Genomic DNA, 27325 nt, shown 5'->3' on the forward strand with positions numbered 1-27325 from the left:
TTGGAGGATCAACGTCGAGGAGAGAAGCGTCCGTCGTCTCTTCTTTTATTTGGTTTTAACAAATCCACTTGGTACAAGAAACAAGATGAAATTGGTTATTTTGCTGTTCATCTTTTGTCCTTTAGCATCTTCAGGTGTGTATATTCTTAAATTCTGACCGTTAAACGAGTTTTCGTGTGGAGACGGAGTTAGTCACTGCGCATGCTCGGCTGCTATCACAGGCTAAAGTTGTAATATTCGCCTCGATCCTCGGAGAAGATAAATGCTGAGTCCTCCTCTAGTTTATTATGGTTTATGGTCTATTCCTTAATTTCCGATATTCACATTTGCCTTTCTTGAAGACTTCTTGAACGAATGCTCCTTTAGTCGGAGGTTGTTGATGAAGATGCTTTAGTAACGGTGTCTTTGTGATTCATGTACTGATCATACCAGTGTGGAGTAACACCAGCCACTGTTTTAACATTATGTTGGTAAATAAGGGTGTACCGCTTTAAGAGCACGGTCTGGGGTCGGACTCTGATTGGTTGGTAGGGAGGGGGGAATGAGGAAGTTGTTGTTGTGTGGCGCGAACGGTATTGGGAGCTCCGCGCAAGTGACAGGAAATATTATCACTAAGAACTGTGATATATTGGACTATGTCAACGTTTTGTGCAGCTGTGAAGAAGGATTAAATGTGTTTCCAAAGAGAGAAGACGGTGTCCTCGCCATTTTCAGACGAAGTGAACTATTGAACTGTGTTGGGTTGTCCTCCGGAGTTTAGCTAGCTAGCTAGCACCAGGCAGTGACGGACAGCGCCAGCGAATTTCGGCTCTGGATCCGAAACAAATTCGGTTCCCCTGTAACTTCCGGCGAAGGTAGTCAGAAGACGGAGACAGGACAAGTAACAATTATCCCACCCCGTTGTGTTTCTGCCAGTTCATGACTTTCCTTTTTACCTTACCTATACCAGCCGTATGGGGGCGCTGTAGGCACGTTGTTGGCAGCTGAACCCAAACGCCCGTCTTCTCTACAGATGACATTATATTGGCTTCTGATGAGAATGACCTTATAGGCGATAGGCTGTGAAATAAAAGGGGATTATTATAATCACAAGAAGTCGGTGATATAGTTTAACTACTACTGCTACTCTGGGCTGCACCGTTAGGGGGCGCCACAGCGGATCGTCCAGTTTCCATGTCTTCCTGTCCTCTGCATCTTCCTCTGTCACACCCGCCACCTGCATGTCCTCCCTCGCCACACCCATAAGCCTCCGCTTTGGTATTCCTCTTGTCCTCCTCACTGGCAGCTCCATATTCAGGTGATATGGTTTAACTGTCGTCTCAAATTCTCCAACTCCAAACTGTTCCGATGGCGACCATCGAAACACAAACAGTGACACAACACAACATGTTTAAAAAGTGTCACAACCCACAATCTGCAGGCCACACACCTTCCTCTGAATACCTTCCTCTGTGTTCAGTAAAGCCTGGAGTTTACTTCATGGGAGGGTTTTCTTTCTTTCTTTCTTTCTTTCTTTCTTTCTTTCTTGGCCTCTAGTTGAATATTTAGGGACAGGGACGCACCCATAACACTTCTTCAGACCAAGTACAAGTACTTACATTGGGGTAGCGAGTACTGATATGAGTACTTAATGATGCCCTTACACTTCTACCATGTTTTGTTTTCATCAGATGTGCGTCACTGTCTGACTGTAACACACTAAATACACAACATGGGGCTGTTGCTGACATTGTCACACTCAACCTTGTGTTTCCCTGAACCAACAACAACAACAACAACTTAGTTTTGTGTAACGCCTTTCAAGGAACCCAAGGACGCTTTCCACCAGATGAGGAACACAACCCAGCTGACTGCGTCTGTGTGGCGTGCCAGCCGTGTGTTCTGACATGTTTTGTGCGTGCATGTTGAGTTTCACCAGGTGATGGCGCTGTGCAGGGTTTGGAAGCGTAGGCTATATTAACTGCTGCTGAATTAATTAACTACATGGTTTTTACTACAGGGTCATGGGTACACACTGATTTGATGATTTATTTTGAACTGCAGTGAAAAACCCTACAAGGTTGTGTTGTTGTGTGGCGTTGCCTCTGGTACAAACGGGTATTTATTGTGATCCTTTTTAAACAGGTTGTGCTCGTCTCGTTACACAGTTGTGTGTCGCTTTTAGCTGCTGAAGCAGAAGTGCAGCAGAAAACACGGCTGGCACGCAGGACTTGTCTAGTCGGCTGTCGGTGTGCTTGTATCACAGCAGATTTACAAGTAGGATGAGGACATGAGGACAGTACCGGGCCCTATTTAGGGATGTTTGTTTTCTAAATATAAGCTCTCAAAAGAGAAGAAGGGCAGAGTCCTCGATAAAACACAACAACAGTGATTATATGAATTACACTGATAAATATTTCCTTCTGACTTTGACCTTAAAGTACAGACAGACACACAAACGACTAAAACCCATCACAAAAATTGGTGATGATGACAGAAAAGATGTGATTCCAACAGCTGAAATCCTCACATGATGTGTTTTCCTGACAGTGATCCACTCCCTGAAGTACTTCGACACTGGATCCTCCCACGTGCCAAACTTCCCAGAGTTTGTGGTTGTTGGGATGGTTGATGGTCTTCAGATGGTTCATTATGACAGCAACACTCAGAGAGCAGTACCCAAACAAGACTGGATGGACCAGGTCACAACAGGTGACCCACAGTACTGGGAGACGGAGACTGGAAATATGATGAGTCGCCAGCAGTGGTACAAAACCAACATTGAGACTGCGAAGCAGCGCTTCAACCAAACTGGAGGTACGTTTATGTTTCACTTCTCACCAATCAAATGTTTTTATTCAGAGAGACAAAGCTTCCATCTTCCTCCCCAACACCCACACACACACACACACACCCACACACACATTAAGGGTGTAGTGTTTTGGGTAGTGTTCCGGTTTCTTCCTGGGTCCAGTAACAAAAGACTTTATTTCAATATGGTTTTATCAAAGTCTTTCCTGAGGAACATTCAGCTGTCATCAGAAATGAACAGCAAAGACCTGAGTGAAGACTCGGGACTTCCCTCCATAGTCTTCATCTCAAGTCTTCATTTAAAACACTGGCATGTTGTCAGGTTGTCTGTGTCTGTCCTGTGACCATGGGCTGTGTCAGTACTGCTTATTGGCAGAATACAGGGGTTCAATGTGGCGATGCTTCAAGAGACTATTGACGTGTTGTGTTCAGTGCAGCTCCGTCAGTAAGAAAGGACACAGATAAAGCTGTGAGAACAGCGTCTTCAAAGTCTGTTGTCAACATTTACAGTCAAACCCGGACAGACGTTCAGCCCTTCACATCCACACCCAGTTCCTAGCAACCACCCTTCTTAAGGTCCCCGCGGGCCCCGTGGACTTGGCGGCCAACGGGGTTTTGTTTTGAAATGAGAAAACCAGAATCCCCGTTTCCCCACTACCATTTAGAAAGAGAGAAACCAAAAACCTTTTCCCTCGGATGATAGAAAACGACCCGTTATCTGTCCAAAGGAGTTGAATCAAGTGCAACTGGACTTGTTATACATCCGTGAAGACGTTTCGCCTCTCATCCAAGAGGCTTCCTCAGTTCATGCCTTTCTGACTAGACCAAGCTAGTCTGACTGGCTGGTGATGAGACTCAGTATTTATCCTCTAGGAGTCGTTGTCAGAGCTATTGATATGCGTGGTTCTTTGTGATACGATGTTTACCAAGCCACGCAGAGAGAGAGATAGAGGGTGTTAAAGATGGACAGATGACTGTCCCCCCTGTCTTGACCAGCTGTAACATTAAAGTGTGTGCTGGTCGACCTGTTCCTGCTGTTATATTTGTCCAGATGAAAACCTTCCTTCAGACGAGGCGTATAGAGCGGCCCAGTGGTGAACCGTGGCCCTGCACCCTGGGCCTTCAGTAGGACCACATGTGGTGCTGAAACAATCCAGCATAGCAATGAAACCAACGTCCAGAGCCCTGTCACATGGAAGTTCAGCATATTAAAGGTTTCTTTGCCCTAACCGGCTTCACCATACACAAAGGGGATTCTGGAAAACCTTATAATCCAGCTTCTAGTCTACCCCTCTGGTCAGTGGTTTACAAACACACTAAAACTAATGTCCACATGCCTCATTAGAACAGCAGACGTCAGCAAAAGCTGCATAATTTGGAGGTAGAATAAAAGCAGAGGAAACCAGCCCATTATTGAAAAAAGCTGCGTACTCACCCAATGAAGGTCCCCCGAACACAAAGTCCGTCCTGCCATCCTTTGTAACAAAGTGTGCAGGTGCTGGCTCACACACTTTGTCCTTTGACTTCAAGTCATAAGAAGTTCTTTCTCAACTGAGGTTAAAGCCCAGGCTGACGGACGAGCCGGTCCACAGCTGCTTCTTGTGTGCCTTTTGTCCTTTTCAGTGCTGAGAATGTCTGTCCACGCAAGCTGTGGACACAGGGATGGTTAAGACCAGGCAAGTGAGGAGGGGGAGTTGGGACATACTTTGGGTCAGTCCCTTTTGCTGCAGAAGGTGGAGGAGATCAGAAGGGCTCCGTCCTTCGAAGTCACACGTGGACAGGGTGTCTCCTCGCCTGCAGCGCAATGACTGCTGGGAATGACTCCAGCATTCCCGCCACCCTGAGAGCAGGATAAGCAGTTTGGATAACGGATGGATGGTGTGTGTGTATGTGTATATATGTGTGTGTGTGTGTGAGTGTGCATATGTGTGTGAGTGTTTGCGTGTGTGTGTGTATGTGTGTGTTTGTATGTGTGTGTGCATGTGCGTATGTGTGTATGTGTGTGCATATGTGTGTGAGTGTTTGTGTGTCTGTGTGAGTGTGTGTGTGTGAGTGAGTGAGTGCGTATGTGTGCGTGTATGTGTGTGTGTGTGTGTAAACCTTTCCTTCCTCTTTGCTGAGATGAGACTAGTGTGAGGTGGTGTAACAGTGGACAGGTGGAGAGACTGTGTTCTGGTCCCTCTGGGTCTCTGTGGTGAACAGGGTTTGGACCTTAAAGGTTGACTGTGTCAGGATGTGTCTCTGCTTTAACACTCTCTCTGTCTCTATGTCTCTCTGTCTCTATGTCTCTCTGTCTCTATATCTCTCTGTCTCTATGTCTCTATGTCTCTCTCTCTCTCTCTGTCTCTCTGTCTCTATGTCTCTCTGTCTCTATATCTCTATGTCTCTCTGTCTCTCTGTCTGTCTTCTCTCAGGCGTCCACATTGTTCAGTTCATGAGTGGCTGTGATTGGGACGATGAGACTGGAGACATTAATGGATATGAACAGCATGGTTATGATGGAGAAGACTTCATCGCTCTGGACCTGAAGACAGAGACATGGGTCGCTCCGACACCACAGGCTGTCATCACCAAACTGAGATGGGATCAAGACAAAGCTCTGTTGGCTTACAAGAAGAACTACTACACCCATGTGTGTGTTGACTGGCTGAAGAAGTATCTGCAGTATGGGAGCAACAGTCTCCAGAGGACAGGTAGAGTCACATGACCTGATGTGTTGTCATGGACACAGCCGTGTTCATATGTCTCTACTGTTTCTAATGTGCAGCAACATTACAGTGGTCATGGACTCGTGTGTCCACACCCGCTGCACACACAACAGCATGGCTGTGTGACTCTGTTTACAATGAGCAGGTTTTATTTTTACTTCATTCCAGCTTTCTTTCTACCTGCGTGTTGGTTCTTTATTCTTTATCGCTCTCTGACTTAGTGCACCTCTCTACCCCCCTTTCTTTTACCCCCCATTCCTGGATCTCTCTCTCTCTCTCTCTCCCTCTCTCTCTCTCTCTACACCTCGGTCTGTCTTCTTCCTCCTTTTTCTCTCTTTCTGCTACTGTCTCTCTTCTGTCTTGCTATTTTTTCTCTCCCTTTCTCTTTTTTCCAGCACCCACTCTCCTGTCTTTATCTTTCTCCAACTCTGTCTCCCTCTCTTTTGTCTCATTTTCTTCAACTCATCTCTCTCTCTCTCTCTCTCTCTCTCTCTCTCTCTCTCTCTCTCTCTCTCTCTCTCTCTCTCTCTCTCTCTCTCTCTCTCTCTCTCTCTCTCTCTCTCTCTCTCTCTCTCTCTGAGTGCATGCTGGGAGTTTGGGGAGTTTGGCTGAGAGTCTTGTGACGGTTTCTCGATTTGTCTTCTTTGTGGTTGCTGCTGTGTTTGTTGTGTGTTTGTTGTGTGATTGTTTTGTGGTTGTGGTTCTTATTGTGGTTTGGTGTGTGTTCGGTGGTTGTGTGTTTGGTGGACGGTGAGCCGTGCTTCTTGGCGGGCACGGCGTCCTTTGAGACGCCGTCCCTGTCTGGGAGGCAGGGAGTGGGGGTCGTGCCGTGGCCCAGTACCAGGGTGGAGCAGGTGGTGTTGGTGGGAGGAGAACAGGTGGGGCATGGAAACATCTCATTTGCCTCACACATGAATGAAGCGCTGGTTGTGTTTATGAATGAACAGGTTTTCCCAACTAGCAGACAGAAAACGGCGTGTTTGTAGGTGATGAATTTACACTAGTTTCCCTGCTGGCGGTGCCTTCCACCCGGGTCACCGTGTCCAGAGGCCCTCCTTTTATTCCCAGCGAGGTGCTGGCACAAGAACTGAAGGGCTTCAGGAGGTCTGTGAGGGGGTTCTGGACGGTGAGTCTGGGCTGTAAGGACGCCAAACTGAACCAGGTTCAGTCTCTGTGGAGACACGTGTTCATGGATTTGGACTCCCACTCAAACACTGGATGTCTCCTTCTGTGTTTAGCATGAGGAGGGGGTTTATATGGTGTATGCTAGCTCCGGGGGGATGAAGTGTTGTGAGTGTGGAGATGTGGGTCAGGAGGGGATTGCTTGTCCCCATAGCCAGCACACAGCGGGGTGCGCTGCAGCAGATATGTGGGACAGCGGGGAGGGGAGCAGCGGGCTGATGTGGCTGAGGATGGGGAGGGGGGCGGCGGACGCTGACCGAGGCTGCTCCTCCTGTACGTAGTGAGGCTGGTGGCTCTGTGGTCGGAGCCGCCGGGGCGTGTGGCTCTGTGTCTTCATATAGTTTAGCAGGGGAGGTGGAGGCTGAAGCTGTGGTCAGCACGGTACAGAGGGAGGACAACATGGGGATGCTGGAGAAAGATGTAGAGCGTTGTTCAGTGTAGGAGGCTGAGAGGCTGCAGGTCATACTGGACAATGAGGCAGAGGAACAGGTGATGAAGCCTGCTGGTTGCCATGGTAATGTGACTGACATGGAGTGTGAATCTGAAGATGAATCTGATACCAGTGGTGATTAGGGAAAACAACTCCATTATTTTCTGAGGAGGCTAAGGAGAGCCAGCCTCCCGCAAAAACTGCTGGTCAACTTTTACAGATGCTCAGTCGAGAGCATCCTACCAAGCTGCATGACAGCCTGGTGCAGCAGCCGCAGCAAAGCTGATGAAACAGCCCTCCAGCGTGTGGTGGAAACAGCACAGGACATTGTTGGCACTGAGCTGCCTTCACTAGAACATCTTCACAGCACTCGCTGTTTGAGGAGGGTGAAGAAAGTCACAAAAGACATTACACACCCTGGACACCATCTGTCTCAGCTCCTGCCATCAGACGGCTGCTTCAGACCAATCCACACTTGCACAAAGAGACTGAAAAACAGCTTCTTTCCAAAAGCTGCGGCACTAATGAACTCAGACCTCTCGTCAGTCCCATGAGACTGATATGCTGCCCCCATTGGGCACGTGCAGTATTTGCATATATTGACTCACGTCACTTTAAGCCACTTCATATCTGTCCACCCCACCTTTACTGCATTCTTGCTGATGGATGGATGGATGATTTTGCACATGATAACTTTGTTTTATCGTTAACTGTATTATATTTTATACCTTGTACTGCTTATATTTTGCACTTATATTGTGTAGACACTGTACTTTTTATTGCTGATATTTTATATTTATCTCTTTTATGTATGCACCATTTTGAGGTTGACACACCTGCAGTTTCATTGTGCTTGGCACAATGACGATAAAGAGTTCTTCTTAATTCTTATAAACTTCATATTAGCTGCCGCCAATTTAGCCATCTGGCTGAGCCATAAGAAGCGGGCCCGGGCGGTGGACTGTGTGGACCCTGTGCAGGTTCTTACAGGACTGCTGAAGGCTCCCTACTACATCCCTACCACAAAATGGTAGACAATCTGGTGGCTTTCAGCTTTAAATTGGCAGGCAGGAAGTATTGTGCTCAGTGGGAGATGATGAAGACCTGCTCTTCTCTTTCTAACTGGTGTAAAAGGGAAAGTCATAGCTGTATTGTTGGCTTGTGTTTTCACTTTCACTTATGTAGTTGATGTCCTTTTGTCTGCATACCTATTGTAGTGCTTAGTAAAGGGTTTTGTCAATCTCTCTCTCTCTCTCTCTCTGTCTCTCTCTCTCTGTCTTTGTGTCTCTCTGTCTCCGTCTCTGTGTCTCTATGTGTCTCTCTCTCCAGCCCCTCCCTCAGTGTCTCTGCTCCAGAGGTCTCCCTCCTCTCCAGTCACCTGCCATGCTACAGGTTTCTACCCTGACAGAATCGTGATGTTATGGAGGAGAGAGGAAGAGGAGGTCCATGAGGAGGTGGTCCATGGTGAGCTCCTCCCCAACCACGATGGAACCTTCCAGAGGAGCATTCAACTCCTCGTTGACCCTTCATCAATGAAGTCTGAGGAGTGGCAGAAGTACCACTGTGTGGTTCAGCTTTCTGGAATGAAGGAGGACATCATCATCAAACTGGACCCATCACAGATCAAGACCAACTGGAAAGATCCTGGTTAGTTCGTTTGTTTCTGTTGGAGCCACTGAACAGAGCCACAACGGCCTAAGTAGGTACTAGCCAAAGACTGACTTCTGTGACTGTCACTCATCAGCCAGTCTGGACCTCTTGATGTTCTTGCTAAGGTTGGATGTGTTTGACAGGTGTGAGCCCTCCATATAGACTCTGGTTTGTACCAAATTAATAGAAAAAAAAAAGATCACTAAAATTCAGGCCTCTTACAGTCAAACTGTGGTATGGACTATTACTGGTGTAAGAGCAAATTCACCTTTGTCTTAATGAAGGAAATGATGAATGGCTGCATTGCTCATAGGGGGGGGGGGAAGCTGGAATTGTTTTATTGCTTTAAGTGATTCAAAATCTCCAGCAACAAAACGATAAAGAAAAATGGAGCATGACTAACAATTTACAGCCACTTCATCCATTTGAGCCTTAGACTGCGGTCACACCAGAACTTGGCAGAGGGAAATTCCTTCGAATTGCCTTGTGGAATAGACACAAAAACTCAAATAAATTAATGAACCCTAGTTTACACTGTCTGCTGCTGCTCCATGACTGACTGGAAACCACGATATCTGTTTTGTCACAGAGCAGTTTATTTTTTAGCAGAGCACAGTAGTGTGAAGTTAGATGGTTATACGCTGCTAAATGAGAGCTTCCTCTTTTTACTGCCTCTAGTGGCTGCTCCGTCAGAGGTCACAACAGTCAGAGCAGCTCTGTTATTGCTCGATGGAGCAAACTCACGTGTCAAAGTTCACCAAATTTGAACTCGACGTGAAGTCATCGAGGTGAACTCACCTTGCACCCAGATCCAAGTTTACTTATGGTGATGAATTCATTGATATGAATCAAATTCACCATGAAATATCACATGCACCAATGCTGCTGTGACTGCAGCCGAAGACTCGCAAGGATATATATTTCTGTATACACAAACACACACATATGTATTTTTTCTATTTTTTTAATCAACAGCCACCATCATGCCCATCATCATTCGAGTGTTTGTTGCTGTCATCGTCATCGCAGCCATTGGCGTGGCTTGGTACATGAAGAAGAGAGGCGGTGGAATCATATGAAATGGTTCAAATGTTTGATTTGTTTTTCATCAAGCTGATATTCTAGAAGTTTAGATGGCTCTCTTATCCAGCCTCTCACTGAGTCTTACATGTAGCGTCACACTGAGAGATCTAGAGAGAGAGACAGAGACAGAGACAGAGACAGAGAGAGAGAGAAAGAGAGAGCGAGAGAGGGAGAAAGAGAGAGAGAGAGATTGTTCTGAAGGTATTGTCTGATTTACTCCAGTCAAGATCATAGTAACTTAAAATACATCAACATTATAACCAACCTAACACTTGGGTTAAGGGTCATCTGGAGATGTGGTTCAGTGGGGGGAGGGAGAACAGGGATAATGTATAATATATGGTGTCTTCCTCTGTGACGCCCTTAATCATTCGTTTTATGTCTTCATTTCAGCCAAGCGCCCTCCACCTTGTAAGTAGATGTTGTTTTTTACTTCATGACCAGGTCGTGAAACTTTCACACCACCTTACTGAAGCAGAAATGTCATTATTACACTTTCAGCTTTTTACAGCTGAGGAGAAAATAGGCAATCCAAAAACTAGGGCAAATTCTGCAGTTGTTGTCAAATCGTGGCTTTTCCTCACATGTTGTGGTCCAGTAGCTCGCTTCAGGAGAAGTTTGTTAACGGACTGTTTCTGACCTCACAGCTCCTGACAGCGGCTCTGAGCTCTCTCAGCAGCTGAACCTGATGCTTCACACTGAACTAAGTAAGTCTGGTGTACATGGATCTACCACATGTGACCTGCTGCGCTGTGTTGTGTTATAGCGCCATCACCTGGCTGTGTGTAAAATGGTTGGTTGGTAAGGGCGGTCCTTAAAGTTAACAGCTTGTTGACCACCATGTCCTCAACTGACTTTGAACGTCCTGAATCTCTTCGGAGCTGCAGAGCTGACCTTTGACCCAAGCTGGTTTTCCCAGAACATGGAAGGCTTTAAAGTGTGTCTGTCCAGGAAATATGAACATTTGTATTATAAACTGACACCTGCCCTCATCTAATGAATGAAGACACAATTAAAACAGATGATGGTATTTTATCAATAATAATATCCTTGTTGGACACAAATATCCTGTGTTTACTGGAAAAGTCATCGATATGTTTGAATATTTAAATGATGAATTTATAATAACGAGTTTCTACATTTTGTTTGTTGGTCTTCAAAGAATGAACATGTAGTGTTTTGGGACTGAGCCCCTTAAAGTTACAGTCCTGAAGTGTTAAATGCAAATGGTCTTTTTTGATATTTTCTGTGGCTGGTGTATTGAAGACAACAGCTAATTCACAAATATCTGGCATCCGGGTAGCGTAGCGGTCTATTCCACTGCCTACCAACACAGGGATCGCCGGTTCAAATCCCCGTGTTACCTCTGCTTGGTTGGGCATCCCTACAGACACAATCGTCCGTGTCTGCGGGTGGGGAGCCGGATGTGGTTATGTGTCCTGGTCGCTGCACTAGCGCCTCCTCTTGTCGGTCGGGGTGCCTGTTCGGGGAGGGGGAACTGGGGGGTAATAGTGTGATCCTCCCACGTGCTACGTCCCCCTGGTGAAACTCCTCACTGTCAGGTGAAAAGAAGCGGCTGGCGACCCCACATGTATGGGAGGAGGCATGTGGTAGTCTGCAGCCCTCCCCGGATCAGCGGAGGGGGTGGAGCAGAGACCAGGACAGCTCAGAAGAGTGGGGTAATTGGCCGGATACAGTTGTGGAGAAAAAAGGGGGGGTAGGAATTTCTTTGGGTGCATGGTGTTTTCCATCTTCATCATAGCAGCCAAATGAGGAAGAAGAGGGCAGGTGGTGTTGAGTGTGAAGAGGAGGTGAAGTGGTTGTGTGTAACCAGCAGATGTGACAGAACAAGCTGGTAGAGGAGCTTTACCAACAGCCAGAACAACATGGATGAGGAGGACTCAGGCTCAGCCAGGTGTTCTGCTGGGTTTCTGCTGACTCTCGTTCATTTTGAATGGAGCTCTGACATGTGGTGTGGTCACATACCACCACGCTTCTTACTCACTCAGATAAAAACACTATCAGCACCGTAACTCAGACTGACACGTGGACATATTTCCTGTCTTAATTGTGGTTCTGTCTTTTTGCAGGTCTGTGGACACGTTGGGGAATCAAGCAGACTTCAGTGCATAACTCGGGAACGTGTCAGTTAAAAATCATTAGCGGTGTGGGGAGTTACACATGACATGTTGAAGGACAAAAGTCAACAATCTCTGCAGAAAGTTTTATTCTAATTTAAAGATCTGTATTTTTAAAAATGTTCATGATTTAAAAAATATATATATATTTTTAGATTTATAATTTTTTCCAATTATTTATGTATTATTTATTTTTATGATTGTTTAAAGCTCTGGAAATGGAGACTTCTCCCTGTTGGTAAAATCTGTCTTTGGAAAATGAACGCTGAGTTAAAAGGGAGGGAATTTCATTTATTTGGCCTTGTTTAAAGAGAGGGATCTGAAAATCACACACACACACACACACACACACACACACACACACACACACACACACACACACACTCTGTGAAACAAGTTGTGTGGTTGAAGGTTCCAGATTGTTTTAGGTCGTACTAGTTCTTCTGACCCACTCATAGTGTGCAGCATGTGTGTTCAGGGGCTGCTGCTGAATTGGTGTAGAATCAGGTTTAATGTGCTGAATAGTTTTCATGCCCTGTAAGACGTCATCTTGATTTGTCATAACGTGGTTGAAGGCTTCTGTTCTTTTTCTCTCTATGTGACCATATTTGCACAAGTTATGCTCAAGAAATGTTGACATGATTTGCTGGGAAATGGTTTTAATCTGTGGCAGATTCCCCCAGCCCTAGTGGTGGTGGGGGGAGTTGCAGCCCTGACAATGCTTGGCTAGTCAGCTACGTTACATCAATATATTAAACATATTTATCAAAACAACTACTTGTCCTGTCTCTATATATTAATGTAGTCCTGTCACCACCACAGTTATACTGAAAACATGTATTTATTATTTTCATAGGCGTGATAATGTAGACCAGACTAGTGCTGGTTAGCAAGATGCTGCATCAGCTTCAGTAGCGTTATGAGTTCTGGAGGGAGAGAGCGGAAGTAGCAGCATGTTGAGGATCTGACCCTTAAGGGGGTTCAACCTACAATAATTGTGAAATATGTGTAACACAAACATAATACGTTCCCTTACAAAAAGTGCCTTCTGGCAAACACTTGTGGCAGACCTCTAGCAAAGCTGCGGCAAGTTTATAAGAAATAAATATACCAACACATAATTTAAGTAATTAATATTTATTTATCAAGTTTTCAGAACTGGTATATAAAGTAAAAAAAAAGTATAATCTGTGATTTGTTTGTTGTTTAAATCAGAATACTTAGGCCTACATAGACATGCTGTTGTGTTTTTAATACAATACAGTTTATTTGCTGCTATGTTTGCCACCCAGAGACACACTATGGGTCACACACTGAGAAAGTGAGTGTGGTGCCGACCTTTTGGGCAGTGCACTGCCCCCCTCGTTAACTCTGCCATAGTTATGATCTCTCCGGGCTCTTTTAGGAGGTCGTCCAGTGATCGATGCCCGTCTGCCTCCAATTGGTACCTTCCGTCGAGCCACAGCTGTAGGTTGCACACCAGTTGCTGTGCTCATTTGCAGGCATTTCCTTGCTCACATTTCTAGTAGTTTGGCTGCACTACTTGGTTTTCCAAACGTAGTAGCTGTTCAAGTAAGCTAACAGAGCTTTGTCTTGGTCCCATTTCAGTTTGGTGATGACAGCCTGTGGTGTCGGAGCGACCCATGTCTCTGTCTTCAGGTCCAGTATGATGAAGTCTTCTCCATCATAACCAAACTGTAGATATCCATGAATGTCTCCAGTCTCGTCGTCCCACTCACAGCCACTCATCCTCTGAACAATGTGGACGCCTGAGAGAAGAGAGACAGAGAGTGTATTAAAGCAGAGAGACATCCTGACACAGTCAACCTTGACAGTTGGACCGAAGCACCTATGAGAGTACAGAAGGCTTTCTAAAAACGAGAGGTGAATTGAGGTCCCCTGTCAGAGACCACAGAGGTAGGCAGGCCATGTATCCTAAAAACATGTTGCACAAGGAGTTGAGCAGTTTCTTTAGCCGTGGGTATTTTAGGCAGTGGAATGTAATGCACAGACTTTGGAAAAGGATCAAGCACAGTAAGGACCACTGTGTTACCTTCAGAGTCCAGGACACCAGTGATGAAGTCCAGGGCTGTGTGTGACCAGGGTCGCTCACGGTATGGGCAGCGGGTTTAGGCTAAGAAGGAGACCCGGGAATGTAATAACGCAGTAAGCTCGACCACAGAGACCGCATCACTGCAGCGTCCACGCAGCCCTCCTTATTATAGACCATGTGGGTAACTCAGCTTTATTACGCCGCTGCTGGAGCTTATGGACTCGGCCACTGTACGTTGTGCAGGTCCTTTGGAGGTTTACCGGGCACGGCCCAACCGGGAGGAGACCCCGGGGTAGACCCAGAACCTGCCGGAGGGACCACATGTCCAGTCTGGCCTGGGAACGCCTTGGGATCCCCCAGGAGGAGCTGGAGGGCGTTGCTGGGGAGAGGGGCGTCTGGAGTGCCCTACTCAGCTGGCTGCCACCGCGACCCGACCCCGGAGAAGCGGCTGAAGACGAGATGAGACGTTGCGCAACACGAAGGACACCTTGCGGTCATATGCTGGTACTGCGCGTTGTGGTTGCGCTGTGTACGTGCTCTGCTTATGGTGCAGTTTTCTCTGAATGTACGGACTGTTTTTATTGTCTGTTTGTGTCGTAAATGTTAATAAAAAATGAAAAATAATAATAATTGTATTCTTCGTTTGTTGTTAATAAAACAAACAAACAAATAAATAGTTGTATTCTTCGTTTGTGACCGCCCTGTCCGTCCGTCCGTCCGTCAACGAATCTCACGCATAAGAATTCGGCAAACTTGAGCGCTTTGCTCCAACCACATAAAAATGAAACGTCACAGCAACACACACACACGCACACACACAAACACGCACACACACACGCGCGCGCGCGCACACACACACACACACACTGTGGTAGCAGACACACGTGTGCTTGGCAGGGCTGAAAAGTGGGTGCGTTGTGGTCCGTTTTGTGTTCCACACCTTTCCTACCATTTCGTGTTCATTGCTGAACGATGTGTGAATGTGGAGGAAAGGTCGGTGGGGTTGTTTTGTCAGAAATGACCCAAAGATTCTCTGTCCGTCTGTTCAGCGTTGCAAGTCAGTTTCACTTTCAATTCGTAACCTGGTGAACTCAACTCTGCCTAGCAACGGAAGTCTCTCAGCCTTTCCTGAATTTCTATTGGTTAAAAGGTGGTTCGTGACGCCCTACCTGCTGACAAGGTGAGTAGTTTTATTGGGCCGCTTGGAGGATCAACGTCGAGGAGAGAAGCGTCCGTCGTCTCTTCTTTTATTTGGTTTTAACAAATCCACTTGGTACAAGAAACAAGATGAAAGTGGTTATTTTGCTGCTCGTCTTTTGTCCTTTAGCATCTTCAGGTGTGTATATTCTTAAATTCTGACCGTTAAACGAGTTTTCGTGTGGAGACGGAGTTAGTCACTGCGCATGCTCGGCTGCTATCACAGGCTGAAGTTGTAATATTCGCCTCGATCCTCGGAGAAGATAAATGCTGAGTCCTCCTCTCGTTTCAGATGAGAAAAAGAGAACAAATCTCTCTGACCAAGGCACTCCGTGTAATTAAAATGTCTTTATTGGAACTTGGACATATCCAAAAAGGACCTAAAAATGCCCACGCGTAGCGGCTCGGGCCTTCTTCCGGGGTGAATGGTTTTCGTGCAGCACAGAGCACAGGTGGCAGTTGCTTGATTGGATCTGAAGCAGCCAATCACTAAGCCCCGCCCCTCACACAGAGCCTAGAGCGCAGTCACGTGCCAAACACAGTTCTTTGTAAAAAGAAAAAAACACAGATTAAATGTACACACACCCACAACTATAGCACAATAAAGGTACATGTTCACAGTGACTCGGGAAGACAGTAGACTATAAATTAGACATTTTTATAAAAAAGGCCTTTAGTCTATCTCCTCGTTCAAACCGGGATATTCCATTGCCTTAAAATTCCAGATCCAAAAAGTTTCCTGCTGCAGCAACTTTTTCAATCTACCCCCCCCCCACGTACAGATGCCCTGAAGAAGGTCCGAGCCGCTACGCGTGGGCATTTTTAGGTCCTTTTTGGATATGTCCAAGTTCCAATAAAGACATTTTAATTACACGGAGTGCCTTGGTCAGAGAGATTTGTTCTCTTTTTCTCATCTGAAACTACTAACCTTGGACCAAAGAGCACCCAACAAAAAATATATATTACTTAACTACAGAGAGGACTGAGCACGCCACTAACTCCAAACTCATCCTCTAGTTTATTATGGTTTATGGTCTATTCCTTAATTCCCGATATTCACATTTGCCTTTCTTGAAGACTTCTTGAACGAATGCTCCTTTAGTCGGAGGTTGTTGATGAAGATGCTTTAGTAACGGTGTCTTTGTGATTCATGTACTGATCATACCAGTGTGGAGTAACACCAGCCACTGTTTTAACATTATGTTGGTAAATAAGGGTGTACCGCTTTAAGAGCGCGGACTGGGGTCGGACTCTGATTGGTTGGTAGGGAGGGGGGAATGAGGAAGTTGTTGTTGTGTGGCGCGAACGGTATTGGGAGCTCCGCGCAAGTGACAGGAAATATTATCACTAAGAACTGTGATATATTGGACCTATGTCAACGTTTTGTGCAGCTGTGAAGAAGGATTAAATGTGTTTCCAAAGAGAGAAGACGGTGTCCTCGCCATTTTCAGACGAAGTGAACTATTGAACCGTGTGGGGTTGTACTCCGGAGTTTAGCTAGCTAGCTAGCACCAGGCAGTGACGGACAGCGCCAGCGAACTTCGGCCCTGGATCCGAAACAAATTCGGTTCCCCTGTAACTTCCGGCGAAGGTAGTCAGAAGACGGAGACAGGAAAAGTAACAATTATCCCACCCCGTTGTGTTTCTGCCAGTTCATGACTTTCCTTTTTACCTTACCGATACCAGCCGTATGGGGGCGCTGTAGGCACGTTGTTGGCAGCTGAACCCAAACGCCCGTCTTCTCTACAGATGACGTTATATAGGCTTTTCATGAGAATGACGTTATAGGCGATAGGCTGTGAAATAAAAGGGGATTGTTATAATCACAAGAAGTCGGTGATATAGTTTAACTACTACTGCTACTCTGGGCTGCACCGTTAGGGGGCGCCACAGCGGATCGTCCAGTTTCCATGTCTTCCTGTCCTCTGCATCTTCCTCTGTCACACCCGCCACCTGCATGTCCTCCGTCGCCACACCCATAAGCCTCCTCTTTGGCCTTCCTCTTGTCCTCCTCCCTGGCAGCTCCATATTCAGGTGATATGGTTTAACTGTCGTCTCAAATTCTCCAACTCCAAACTGTTCCGATGGCGACCATCGAAACACAAACAGTGACACAACACAACATGTTTAAAACGTGTCACAACCCACAATCTGCAGGCCACACACCTTCCTCTGAATACCTTCCTCTTTGTTCAGTAAAGCCTGGAGTTTACTTCATGGGAAGGTTTTCTTTCTTTCTTTCTTTCTTTCTTTCTTTCTTTCTTTCTTGGTCTCTAGTTGAATATTTAGGGACAGGGACGCACCCATAACACTTCTTCAGACCAAGTACAAGTACTTACATTGGGGTAGCGAGTACTGATATGAGTACTTAATGATGCCCTTACACTTCTACCATGTTTTGTTTTCATCAGATGTGCGTCACTGTCTGACTGTAACACACTAAATACACAACATGGTGCTGTTGCTGACATTGCCACACTCAACCTTGTGTTTCCCTGAACCAACAACAACAACAACAACTTAGTTTTGTGTAACGCCTTTCAAGGAACCCAAGGACGCTTTCCACCAGATGAGAAACACAACCCAGCTGACTGCGTCTGTGTGGCGTGCCAGCCGTGTGTTCTGACATGTTTTGTGCGTGCATGTTGAGTTTCACCAGGTGATGGCGCTGTCGGTGGTGCAGGGTTTGGAAGCGTAGGCTATAATAACTGCTGCTGAATTAATTAACTACATGGTTTTTACTACAGGGTCATGGGTACACATTGATTTGATGATTTATTTTGAACTGCAGTGAAAAAACCCCACAAGGTTGTGTTGTTGTGTGGCATTGCCTCTGGTACAACCAGGTATTTATTGTGATCCTTTTTAAACAGGTTGTGCTCGTCTCGTTACGCAGTTGTGTGTCGCTTTTAGCTGCTGAAGCAGAAGTGCAGCAGAAAACACGGCTGGCACGCAGGACTTGTCTAGTCGGCTGTCGGTGTGCTTGTATCGCAGCAGATTTACAAGTAGGATGATGAGGACATGAGGACAGTACCGGGCCCTATTTAGGGATGTTTGTTTTCTAAATATAAGCTCTCAAAAGAGAAGAAGGGCAGAGTCCTCGATAAAACACAACAACAGTGATTATATGAATTACACAGATAAATATTTCCTTCTGACTTTGACCTTAAAGTACAGACAGACACACAAACGACTAAAACCCATCACAAAAATCAGTGATGATGACAACAAAGATGTGATTCCAACAGCTGAAATCCTCACATGATGTGTTTTCCTGACAGTGATCCACTCCCTGAAGTACTTCGATACTGGATCCTCCCACGTGCCAAACTTCCCAGAGTTTGTGGTTGTTGGGATGGTTGATGGTCTTCAGATGGTTCATTATGACAGCAACACTCAGAGAGCAGTACCCAAACAAGACTGGATGGACCAGGTCACAACAGGTGACCCACAGTACTGGGAGATGGAGACTGGAAATATGATGAGATACCAGCAGGGCTTCAAAACCAGCATTGAGACTGCGAAGCAGCGCTTCAACCAAACTGGAGGTACGTTTATGTTTCACTTCTCACCAATAAAATGTTTTTATTCAGAGAGACAAAGCTTCCATCTCCCTCCCCAACACACACACACACACACACACACACACACACACACACACACATTAAGGGTGTAGTGTTTTGGGTGGTTTTCCGGTTTCTTCCTGGGTCCAGTAACAAAAGACTTTATCTCAATATGGTTTTATCAAAGTCTTTCCTGAGGAATATTCAGCTGTCATCAGAAATGAACAGCAAAGACATGAGTGAAGACTCGGGACTTCCCTCCATAGTCTTCATCTCAAGTCTTCATTTAAAACACTGGCATGTTGTCAGGTTGTCTCCGTCTGTCCTGTGACCATGGGCTGTGTCAGTACTGCTTATTGGCAGAATACAGGGGTTCAATGTGGCGATGCTTCAAGAGACTATTGACGTGTTGTGTTCAGTGCAGCTCCGTCAGTAAGAAAGGACACAGATAAAGCTGTGAGGACGGCGTCTTCAAAGTCTGTTGTCAACATTTACAGTCAAACCCGGACAGACGTTCAGCCCTTCACATCCACACCCAGTTCCTAGCAAACACCCTTCTTAAGGTCCCCGCGGGCCCCGTGGACTTGGCGGCCAACGGGGTTTTGTTTTGAAATGAGAAAACCAGAATCCCCGTTTCCCCACTACCATTTAGAAAGAGAGAAACCAAAAACCTTTTCCCTCGGATGATAGAAAACGACCCGTTATCTGTCCAAAGGAGTTGAATCAAGTGCAACTGGACTTGTTATACATCCGTGAAGACGTTTCGCCTCTCATCCAAGAGGCTTCCTCAGTTCATGCCTTTCTGACTAGACCAAGCTAGTCTGACTGGCTGGTGATGAGACTCAGTATTTATCCTCTAGGAGTCGTTGTCAGAGCTATTGATATGCGTGGTTCTTTGTGATACGATGTTTACCAAGCCACGCAGAGAGAGAGATAGAGGGTGTTAAAGATGGACAGATGACTGTCCCCCCTGTCTTGACCAGCTGTAACATTAAAGTGTGTGCTGGTCGACCTGTTCCTGCTGTTATATTTGTCCAGATGAAAACCTTCCTTCAGACGGGGCGTATAGAGCGGCCCAGTGGTGAACCGTGGCCCTGCACCCTGGGCCTTCAGTAGGACCACATGTGGTGCTGAAACAATCCAGCATAGCAATGAAACCAACGTCCAGAGCCCTGTCACATGGAAGTTCAGCATATTAAAGGTTTCTTTGCCCTAACCGGCTTCACCACACACAAAGGGGATTCTGGAAAACCTTATAATCCAGCTTCTAGTCTACCCCTCTGGTCCGTGGTTTACAAACACACTAAAACTAATGTCCACATGCCTCATTAGAACAGCAGACGTCAGCAAAAGCTGCATAATTTGGAGGTAGAATAAAAGCAGAGGAAACCAGCCCATCATTGAAAAAAGCTGCGTACTCACCCAATGAAGGTCCCCCGAACACAAAGTCCGTCCTGCCATCCTTTGTAACAAAGTGTGCAGGTGCTGGCTCACACACTTTGTCCTTTGACTTCAAGTCATAAGAAGTTCTTTCTCAACTGAGGTTAAAGCCCAGGCTGACGGACGAGCCGGTCCACAGCTGCTTCTTGTGTGCCTTTTGTCCTTTTCAGTGCTGAGAATGTCTGTCCACGCAAGTTGTGGACACAGGGATGGTTAAGACCAGGCAAGTGAGGAGGGGGAGTTGGGACATACTTTGGGTCAGTCCCTTTTGCTGCAGAAGGTGGAGGAGATGAGAAGGGCTCCGTCCTTCGAAGTCACACATGGACAGGGTGTCTCCCCACCTGCCGCCCAATGACTGCTGGGAATGACTCCAGCATTCCCGCCCCCCTGGGAGCAGGATAAGCAGTTTGGATAATGGATGGATGGTGTGTGTGTTTGTGTGTGTGTGTGCGTGTGCATGCGTGTATCTGTTTGTGTGTGTGTGCGCGTTTGTGTGTGTCTGTCTGCATGTGTATCTGTTTGTGTGTGCGTGTGTGTAGGTGTGCGTGTGTATGTGTGTGCATTTGTGCGTGTGTGTGTATGTTTGCGCGTGTGTGTGAGCGTGTGCGCGCGTGCGTTTGTGTGTGTGTGTAAACCTTTCCTTCCTCTTTGCTGACATGAGACTCTAGTATGAGGTGGTGTAACAGTGGACAGGTGGAGAGACTGTGTTCTGGTCCCTCTGGGTCTCTGTGGTGAACAGGGTTTGGACCTTAAAGGTTGACTATGTAAGGATGTGTCTCTGCTTTAACCCTCTGTCTCTATTTCTCTCTGTCTCTCCGTCTCTCAGGCGTCCACATTGTTCAGAGGATGAGTGGCTGTGATTGGGACGATGAGACTGGAGACATTAATGGATATGAACAGTTTGGTTATGATGGAGAAGACTTCATTGCTCTGGACCTGAAGACAGAGACATGGGTCGCTCCGACACCACAGGCTCTCATCACCAAACTGAGATGGGATCAAGACAAAGCTAGGTTGGCTTACTTGAAGAACTACTACACCCATGAGTGTGTTGACTGGCTGAAGAAGTATCTGCAGTATGGGAGCAACAGTCTTCAGAGGACAGGTAGAGTCACATGACCTGATGTGTTGTCATGGACACAGCCGTGTTCATATGTCTCTACTGTTTGTAATGTGCAGCAACATTACAGTGGTCATGGACTCGTGTGTCCACACCCGCTGCACACACAACAGCATGGCTGTGTGACTCTGTTTACAATGAGCAGGTTTTATTTTTACTTCATTCCAGCTTTCTTTTTACCTGCGTGTTGGTTCTTTATTCTTTATCTCTCTCTGACTTAGTGCACCTCTCTACCCCCCTTTCTTTTACCCCCCATTCCTGGATCTCTCTCTCTCTCTCTCTCTCTCTCTCTCTCTCTCTCTCTCTCTCTCTCTCTCTCGCTCTCTCTCTGAGTGCATGCTGGGAGTTTGGGGAGTTTGGCTGAGAGTCTTGTGACGTTTTCTCGATTTGTCTTCTTTTTGGTTGCTGCTGTGTTTGTTGTGTGTTTGTTGTGTGATTGTTTTGTGGTTGTGGTTCTTATTGTGGTTTGGTGTGTGTTCGGTGGTTGTGTGTTTGGTGGACGGTGAGCCGTGCTTCTTGGCGGGCATGGCATCCTTTGAGACACCGTCTCTCTCTGGGAGGCAGGCAGTGGGGGTTGTGCCGTGGCCCAGTACCAGGGTGGAGCAGGTGGTGTTGGTGGGAGGAGAACAGGTGGGGCATGGAAACATCTCATTTGCCTCACACATGAATGAAGCGCTGGTTGTGTTTATGAATGAACAGGTTTTCCCAACTAGCAGATAGAAAACGGCGTGTTTGTAGGTGATGAATTTACACTAGTTTCCCTGCTGGCGGTGCCTTCCACCCGGGTCACCGTGTCCAGAGGCCCTCCTTTTATTCCCAGCGAGGTGCTGGCACAAGAACTGAAGCGCTTCAAGAGGTCTGTGAGGGGGTTCTGGACGGTGAGTCTGGGCTGTAAGGACGCCAAACTGAACCAGGTTCAGTCTCTGTGGAGACACGTGTTCATGGATTTGGACTCTCCCACTCCAACACTGGATGTCTCCTTCTGTGTTTAGCATGAGGAGGGGGTTTATATGGTGTATGCTAGCTCCGGGGGGATGAAGTGTTGTGAGTGTGGAGATGTGGGAGGAGTGGATTGCTTGTCCCCATAGCCAGCACACAGCGGGGTGCGCTGCAGCTGATGTGTGGGACAGCGGGGAGGGGAGCAGCGGGCCGATGTGGGTGAGGATGGGGAGGGGGGCGGCGGACGCTGACCGAGGCTGCTCCTCCTGTACGGAGTGAGGCTGGTGGCTCTGTGGTTGGAGCCGCCGGGGCGTGTGGCTCTGTGTCTTCGTATAGTTTAGCAGGGGAGGTGGAGGCTGAAGCTGTGGTCAGCACGGTGCAGAGGGAGGACAACATGGGGATGTTGGAGAAAGATGCAGAGCGTTGTTCAGTGTAGGAGGCTGAGATGCTGCAGGTCATACTGGACAAAGAGGCAGAGGAGCAGGTGATGAAGCCTGCTGGTTGCCATGGTAATGTGACTGACATGGAGTGTGAATCTGAAGATGAATCTGATACAAGTGGTGATTAGGGAAAACAACTCCGTTATTTTCTGAGGATGCTAAGGAGAGCCAGCCTCCCGCAAAAACTGCTGGTCAACTTTTACAGATGCTCAGTCGAGAGTATCCTACCAAGCTGCATGACAGCCTGGTGCAGCAGCCGCAGCAAAGCTGATGAAACAGCCCTCCAGCGTGTGGTGGAAACAGCACAGGACGTTGTTGGCACTGAGCTGCCTTCACTAGAACATCTTCACAGCACTCGCTGTGTGAGGAGGGTGGAGAACGTCACAAAAGACATTACACACCCTGGACACCATCTGTCTCAGCTCCTGCCATCAGACGGCTGCTTCAGACCAATCCACACTTGCACAAAGAGACTGAAAAACAGCTTCTTTCCAAAAGCTGCGGCACTAATGAACTCAGACCTCTCCTCAGTCCCACGAGACTGATATGCTGCCCCCACTGGGCACGTGCAGTATTTGCATATATTTACTCACATGTCACTTTAAGCCACTTCACATCTGTCCACCCCACCTTTACTGCATTTTTGCTGATGGATGGATGGATGATTTTGCACCTCATAGCTTTGTTTTATCGTTAACTGTATTATATTTTATACCTTGTACTGCTTATATTTTGCACTTATATTGTTTAGACGCTGTACTTTTTATTGCTGATATTTTATATTTATCTCTTTTATGTATGCACCATTTTGAGGTTGACACACCTGCAGTTTCATTGTGCTTGGCACAATGAAGATAAAGAGTTCTTCTTGATTCTTATAAACTTCATATTAGCTGCTGCCAATTTAGCCATCTGCCTGAGCCATAAGAAGCGGGCCCGGGCGGTGGACTGTGTGGACCCTGTGCATGTTCTTACAGGACTGCTGAAGGCTCCCTACTACATCCCTACCACAAAATGGAAGACAATCTGGTGGCTTTCAGCTTTAAATTGGCAGGCAGGAAGTATTGTGCTCAGTGGGAGATGATGAAGACCTGCTCTTCTCTTTCTAACTGGTGTAAAAGGGAAAGTCATGGCTGTATTGTTGGCTTGTGTTTTCACTTTCACTTATATAGTTGATGTCCTTTTGTCTGCATACCTATTGTAGTGCTTAGTAAAGGGGTTTTGTCAATCTCTCTCTCTCTGTCTCTCTTTGTCTGTCTCTCTCTCTGTGTGTCTCTCTGTCTCTCTCTCCAGTCCCTCCCTCAGTGTCTCTGCTCCAGAGGTCTCCCTCCTCTCCAGTCACCTGCCATGCTACAGGTTTCTACCCTGACAGAATCGTGATGTTATGGAGGAGAGAGGAAGAGGAGGTCCATGAGGAGGTGGTCCATGGTGAGCTCCTCCCCAACCACGATGGAACCTTCCAGAGGAGCATTCAACTCCTCGTTGACCTTTCATCAATGAAGTCTGAGGAGTGGCAGAAGTACCACTGTGTGGTTCAGCTTTCTGGGATGAAGGACGACATCATCATCAAACTGGACCCATCACAGATCAAGACCAACTGGAAAGATCCTGGTTAGTTCGTTTGTTTCTGTTGGAGCCACTGAACAGATGCACAACGGCCTAAGTAGGTACTAGCCAAAGACTGACTTCTGTCACTGCCACTCATCAGCCAGTCTGGACCTCTTGATGTTCTTGCTAAGGTTGGATGTTTTTGACAGGTGTGAGCCCTCCATATAGACTCTGGTTTGCACCAAATTAATAGAAAAAAAAGATCACTAAAATTCAGGCCTCTTACAATCAAACTGTGGTATGGACTATTACTGGTGTAAGAGCAAACTCACCTTTGTCTTAATGAAGCAAATGATGAATTGCTGCATTGCTCATAGGGGGGAAAGCTGGAATTGTTTTATTGCTTTAAGTGATTCAAAATCTCCAGCAACAAAACGATAAAGAAAAATGGAGCATGACTAACAATTTACAGCCACTTCATCCATTTGAGCCTTAGGCTGAGGTCACACCAGAACTTGGCAGAGGGAAATTCCTTCGATTTGCCTTGTGGAATAGACACAAAAACTCAAATAAATTAATGAACCCTAGTTTACACTGTCTGCTGCTGCTCCATGACTGACTGGAAACCACGATGTCTGTTTTGTCGCGGAGCAGTTTATTTTTTAGCAGAGCACAGCAGTGTGAAGTTAGATGGTTATACGCTGCTAAATGAGAGCTTCCTCTTTTTACTGCCTCTAGTGGCTGCTCCGTCAGAGGTCACAACAGTCAGAGCAGCTCTGTTATTGCTCGATGGAGCAAACTCACGTGTCAAAGTTCACCAAATTTGAACTCGACGTGAAGTCATCGAGGCGAACTCACCTTGCACCCAGATCCAAGTTCACTTATTGTGATGAATTCACTGATATGAATCAAATTCACCATGAAATATCACATGCACCAATGCTGCTGTGACTGTAGCCGAAGACTCGCAAGGATATATATTTCTGTATACACAAACACACACATATGTATTTTTTCTATTTTTTTAATCAACAGCCACCATCATGCCCATCATCATTGGAGTGCTTGTTGCTGTCATCGTCATCGCAGCCATTGGCGTGGCTTGGTACAAGAAGAACAGATGCGGTGGAATCATATGAAATGGTTCAAATGTTTGATTTGTTTTTCATCAAGCTGATATTCTAGAAGTTTAGATGGCTCTCTTATCCAGCCTCTCACTGAGTCTTACATGTAGCGTCACACTGAGAGATCTAGAGAGAGAGACAGAGAGAGAGAGAGAGGGAAAGAGAGAGAGAGGGAGAGACAGAGAGAGAGAGAGGGAGAAAGAGAGAGAGAGAGGGAGAAAGAGAGAGAGAGAGATTGTTCTGAAGGTATTGTCTGATTTCCTCCAGTCAAGATCATAGTAACTTAAAATACATCAACATTATAACCAACCTAACACTTGGGTCAAGGGTCATCTGGAGATGTGGTTCAGTGGGGGGAGGGAGAACAGGGATAATGTATAATATATGGTGTCTTCCTCTGTGACGCCCTTAATCATTTGTTTTATGTCTTAATTTCAGCCAAGCGCCCCCCACCTTGTAAGTAGATGTTGTTTTTTACTTCATGACCAGGTCGTGAAACTTTCACCCCACCTTACTGAAGCAGAAATGTCATTATTACACTTTCAACTTTTTACAGCTGAGGAGAAAATAGGCAATCCAAAAACTAGGGCAAATTCTGCAGTTGTTGTCAAATCGTGGCTTTTCCTCACATGTTGTGGTCCAGTAGCTCGCTTCAGGAGAAGTTTGTTAACGGACTGTTTCTGACCTCACAGCTCCTGACAGCAGCTCTGATCTCTCTCAGCAGCTGAACCTGATGCTTCACACTGAACTAAGTAAGTCTGGTGTACATGGATCTACCACATGTGACCTGCTGCGCTGTGTTGTGTTATAGCGCCATCACCTGGCTGTGTATAAAATGGTTGGTTGGTAAGGGCGGTCCTTAAAGTTAACAGCTTGTTGACCACCACGTCCTCAACTGACTTTGAACGTCCTGAATCTCTTCGGAGCTGCAGAGCTGACCTTTGACCCAAGCTGGTTTTCCCAGAACATGGAAGGCTTTAAAGTGTGTCTGTCCAGGAAATATGAACATTTGTATGATAAACTGACACCTGCCCTCATCCAATGAATGATGACACAATTAAAACAGATGATGGTATTTTATCAATAATAATGTCCTTGGTGGACACAGTTATCCCGTGTTTACTGGAAAAGTCATCGATATGTTTGAATATTTAAATGATGAATTTATAATAACGAGTTTCTACATTTTGTTTGTTGGTCTTCAAAGAATGAACATGTAGTGTTTTGGGACTGAGCCCCTTAAAGTTACAGTCCTGAAGTGTTAAATGCAAATGGTCTTTTTTGATATGTTCTGTGGCTGGTGTATTGAAGACAACAGCTAATTCACAAATATCTGGCATCCGGGTAGCGTAGCGGTCTATTCCACTGCCTACCAACACAGGGATCGCCGGTTCAAATCCCCGTGTTACCTCTGCTTGGTTGGGCATCCCTACAGACACAATCGTCCGTGTCTGCGGGTGGGGAGCCGGATGTGGGTATGTGTCCTGGTCGCTGCACTAGCGCCTCCTCTTGTCGGTCGGGGTGCATGTTCGGGGAGGAGGGGGAACGGGGGGGTAATAGTGTGATCCTCCCACGTGCTACGTCCCCCTGGTGAAACTCCTCACTGTCAGGTGAAAAGAAGCGGCTGACGACTCCACATGTATGGGAGGAGGCATGTGGTAGTCTGCAGCCCTCCCCGGATCAGCGGAGGGGGTGGAGCAGAGACCAGGACAGCTCAGAAGAGTGGGGTAATTGGCCGGATACAGTTGTGGAGAAAAAAGGGATGGGGTGGGGGAGTAGGAATTTCTTTGGGTGCATGGTGTTTTCCATCTTCATCATAGCAGCCAAATGAGGAAGAAGAGGGCAGGTGGTGTTGAGTGTGAAGAGGAGGTGAAGTGGTTGTGTGTGACCAGCAGATGTGACAGAACAAGCTGGTAGAAG

General features: G+C 46.6%; 1 protein-coding gene and 1 long non-coding RNA gene across 2 annotated transcripts; both read left to right on the top strand.

Moving 5' to 3' along the window:
* On the top strand, positions 1–25505 carry LOC130128573 (class I histocompatibility antigen, F10 alpha chain-like). Its single transcript, XM_056298212.1, has 5 exons — positions 1–134; positions 2530–2796; positions 5205–5483; positions 24027–24344; positions 25317–25505. The coding sequence occupies exons 1-5, from the start codon at positions 86–88 to the stop codon at positions 25418–25420; spliced, it is 1017 nt and encodes a 338-aa protein (XP_056154187.1). The 5' UTR covers positions 1–85; the 3' UTR covers positions 25421–25505.
* Positions 10235–12774, top strand: LOC130128580 (uncharacterized). Its single transcript, XR_008811919.1, has 3 exons — positions 10235–10254; positions 10491–10550; positions 11934–12774. It is a non-coding gene; the product is annotated as an uncharacterized LOC130128580 (long non-coding RNA).
* Positions 25506–27325: the final 1820 nt, after the last annotated feature.

This window comes from Lampris incognitus, chromosome 18, assembly GCF_029633865.1.
Source record: "Lampris incognitus isolate fLamInc1 chromosome 18, fLamInc1.hap2, whole genome shotgun sequence".
Taxonomy (NCBI): Eukaryota; Metazoa; Chordata; class Actinopteri; order Lampriformes; family Lampridae; genus Lampris; species Lampris incognitus.